General features: G+C 37.0%; 1 protein-coding gene across 3 annotated transcripts in view; it reads right to left on the bottom strand.

Moving 5' to 3' along the window:
* Window positions 1-3,878, bottom strand: part of etaa1 (Ewing tumor-associated antigen 1) — a 52,050-nt gene that overhangs the window by 5,260 nt on the left and 42,912 nt on the right. The window contains exons 1-2 of one of the 3 annotated variants that reach the window (XM_015398744.1): window positions 2,690-2,824; window positions 2,429-2,545 (exon numbers count right to left, since the gene is read on the bottom strand). Coding sequence is in view for 1 of the 3 variants with exons in the window: in XM_015398743.1 (XP_015254229.1) it covers window positions 2,429-2,545; window positions 2,866-3,013 (265 nt within the window). In the remaining 2 variants the exon portion in view is untranslated. Of the gene's footprint in view, window positions 1-2,428; window positions 2,546-2,689; window positions 2,825-2,865; window positions 3,116-3,878 lie in introns of those variants that run through there. The other 2 variants (XM_015398743.1, XM_015398745.1) reach the window with 2 other exon arrangements.

Here is a 3,878-nt window from a genome sequence, read left to right on the forward strand (position 1 = left end):
TATATATATATATATATATATATATATAAAAGTCAAAAGAGAACTTTCACAAGGGGCGAATCCTTTTTTTGTGACAATGGATTTTATATGAATCAATAGGGGCTTCAGCAGGAATGGGATTGCGGATCTTGTTAATCTAGAAGTACAGACCCAATGGTTAGGACATTAAGTGGTTATTAAGAAGAAGTACAATTTAAATTATATAGTCTAGATTTAAAAACATTAATTTAAACCTAACTTCATACAGTGCAAAGTGTGATTGGTTTTTCATCAACAGGACTAGGGGTACACCGATCAATAGCGCTGAAAGAATTATTCGGATTAATCGTGATTATTGAAATAACTGTTAGCTAATTAAGCAATCAAGTAATCATTAACTGATTGTAATGGAGTGTAGACTCTAGAACGTGCCTTTAGCTGACAGAGCAACCCACTTAGAGCAGTAATTATATAAAAATTATCACAAATTTGTTTTTGTTTTTTTTAACATTTTGCTTTTAAGATACATATTTTTTTGCCCGTCTATATGTTACACCCAGAAATCCTGAAGTGGAAAGTCATAGCTTCACCTGGTTAAATTTCACAAAAAGTCTTCTTTTAGGAGCCTTTTACTATCTGATCATCGATCATCATCGATTATTGAAAATATATACGATAGATTCATCTATTCATCGGAGTATGTGAACGGAGCAGAGTGCCATGCAATTCCCGTTCCCCGCTCAGGAGGATCTTCGCTCATTCACTCAAAGTTGTGCCAGGACGCTCCACTAAAAATCCACTCTGCGCTCACCTTAATTTTCCTGTTGCGCCGGCGAAATCAATCCACACTCCCTTAAATTTTCAGGAAAACGCATTTTCTGACATTTTTACTTTTTTTAAAAACTTAATTATACCAGGGCCCAGGGAGACGGTGTTTGATGTAACGATGTGACAGATACACATGTATTGTCTTATTTAACTGGCTTTTAAATTATCGCACTGTTTCCCAGCTGTGAACGTAACACCTCGCTCCATGTTGCCACACGTTTCCTATTTAATTATTTATCTACTTTACTAGACAAAAATAAAAAAAAGGTCACTTTACTTCCCATTGCAAATGAGATAATAGCGCATCATGCATATATGCAATCCATTTTCAGAAACAGGCTCTTACCACAACGATCACTTTATGTAAACCCACTCTGTATTAAGTATAGTTAATGTTTTTATGATATTTTACCCACTTTTTATCACACAATTTGCCTCGGTTTTAAGTCAAACATAATTTTTTTCATAATTGTTTTTCACAGTGTCCTATCTGGAATTAAGAATAATTGTCTTGATGCCAAAAAAAAAGAGCCAAACAGATTTTAATTGTTTTTAAGATCAATACTTAGGTGTGAAACTGATAAATTAACATTTTAAAGATCTCTACCTTTGTAAAGGTCTGAAATGTTCTGCTGTGAGTGCTCTAAACTTATTGCATGAATATAAAGCATAAATTTGAGCATTTATATGTGAGAGCACTACCTAATGGGCAGTTAAGAAAGCTTTTAATGTTTCATGGCTATTTTTCAATGTGTTTCAGAAAGACAAGGTTGAAATTTTGAAGATCTCTTCTCATCAGCTGATGGTGTCAGTTATGAAAAAAAAGTCCAAATTGGAATATTCAAGATTTTTTTTTTGAAGTTTTAGATATCAGAAAGTTTTAGATATCAGTAATCAGTGATCAGCCAGAAACTTGCAACAGGTGGACCCCTAGTAGAGATGTTTACAGTAGAAATGATTGGTAAATACAGTGGCGGTTCTTGACCAAATGTCCCTGGGCCAGTGTTTTTCATGGGGGCACAGAAAAGCATGGAATAAAAAACAGGGCAGGGGATTCAAATATATCAACAGAGCTAAATGAAGTGAAATTTCTATTCATTTAGGTTTAATTAGAATTATATTTATAATATATAATTTAGGAATTTTACATATTTTTGACTTAATTTAAGTTAAAATGGCCGTTGTCTATAAAATCAGAATAAAAAAAAATATCAAGAAAAAGCGATAAATTCAGCTGTAAAAATTAGAGCATTTTTTTATTTGTTTTGAAAACAACATTTAGCAGATGAAAACTGGGATCCTATCTCAATCCCACTGAAGCTATCACATTATTAGTTTTAAATAATCAGTAAAACATAATTTGTTAAGAAAAAATATTAAATAGATCCAAAGAACCTATCAGTAACCACGTCTATTCCAGCGCATATCATGATTAGAATTTCTTTGAGTATTATGTCTTCAGTGCAGGGGCCATAACAGGGGCCAGGACATGGTCTACAGGGGAACTGGCCCCTGTCTAGAACCGCCCATGTCCCTACTGTTTTACAATCTTCTTCTTTTAGGAGCTGCACAGCTGAAAGCCTGTAGAGATAAGGTGACAGTAACAGCATTGGTTTCTCACCGGCCTGAGCTGGAGACCCGCTATCCCAGAAAATGTCCTGTGAAGACTCTCCATCTCCTGGAGACTCTGCAGCATTGAATCCTCTGCTGCTGCCTCTGAACCGAGGACTCAGAAGATCTGTGCAAACACGAGAGATGGGTTACACGGTCACTTCACACTGCTGTGAAAAGTAATGGAGCTAAAGATGAAAACAATCGACAAAAATGCATGATTTCAGCATATTAGTTTGCAGGAGAAAGCGGCCCTTTAAACAGGACTTACTATTGATTGTTTGTGGGTAGATTCAGGCTAATTACTCTGCATTATTCCAGGATTAAAGCTGAACCTTTGATTTTAGGACTTTTTTTAACTTAAACTTAGAAACCTGTATTTTTCTCAACTTTTCAGTTCATTACATGGCTGAGTTTACATTAATCTTAATGGATCTGCGTCCCCACCGTTTCTGCCAGGTGATGTTACTGCTGCAGGCGTTTCCTCTGCATCTCTCCTAGCCTGCCTTGTGTCGTGGTCAACTTCAATGTTTTTTCTCCACAGCTCAGGGAAGTGAGGGCTACCTGCAGCAGCTGCTGTCCCCGGCTCTGACATGGCTCCCCGGAACAGAACCGGTTACCATTATTTTGTTAACTACGGCGGAGATAACCGAAGAACCAAAAACGTTAATGCAGCTAGCGACGCGTGATGCTTGTTGGGATCTTCTTCTTTGTTTGGTTTAAAGGTGGTTGCCAAACAACTTGAATGCGCATTACCGCCCCCTACCGGTACTGATTTGACGCAAAATCGAATTATTCTAGCTAATATATTTACCTGCTATACTGTACTATATCCTAAATATAATAATTGAATATCCCTATCTTTAATTGGTTCATTGAAATTGATTTAGCTCTTAATCTCAAGCAGGCCACCATGTTCGGAGTGGCGGCCTAGTGGTTAGAGCATTGCGATTGAAAGGCTCTGAGTTCAATCCACACTGGGTCCATGAGCAAAGAGCCCTAACCTCACACTGCTCCCTGGGCAGTGAAAAAAAAACAAAAAGAACTATACATAAATATATATATATATATATATATATATATATATATATATATATATATATATATATATATATATATATATATGAATGGCTAGGGTGACCAAACTTCCGTATTTCCCGAATAGAAAGAGAGAAAATGTCCTGATTTTTTAAATTACCTTAATTGGACCATTAAATTTACAGGCGCTAGGGCACTGCACACAACGCTGCGTGTGACGTAATCCCTGAGCCACGTCAGTGCGTGCAGCCCTGTTCTTAATCAGAATATAGATTGCGTGGCTGTCAGTACGCCAACAACATGCAAAAGCGCAAACGTATGTTTACCGACGATTTACAAAAGAGTTTCCCCGCTTTCAGACCGGGTCGAGACAAATGGGAGGCCTTGTGCACATATGTGTCGGTGTCCAATGGAGGTGCAAG

This window comes from Cyprinodon variegatus, unplaced genomic scaffold, assembly GCF_000732505.1.
Source record: "Cyprinodon variegatus isolate N-32 unplaced genomic scaffold, C_variegatus-1.0 Scaffold957, whole genome shotgun sequence".
Taxonomy (NCBI): Eukaryota; Metazoa; Chordata; class Actinopteri; order Cyprinodontiformes; family Cyprinodontidae; genus Cyprinodon; species Cyprinodon variegatus.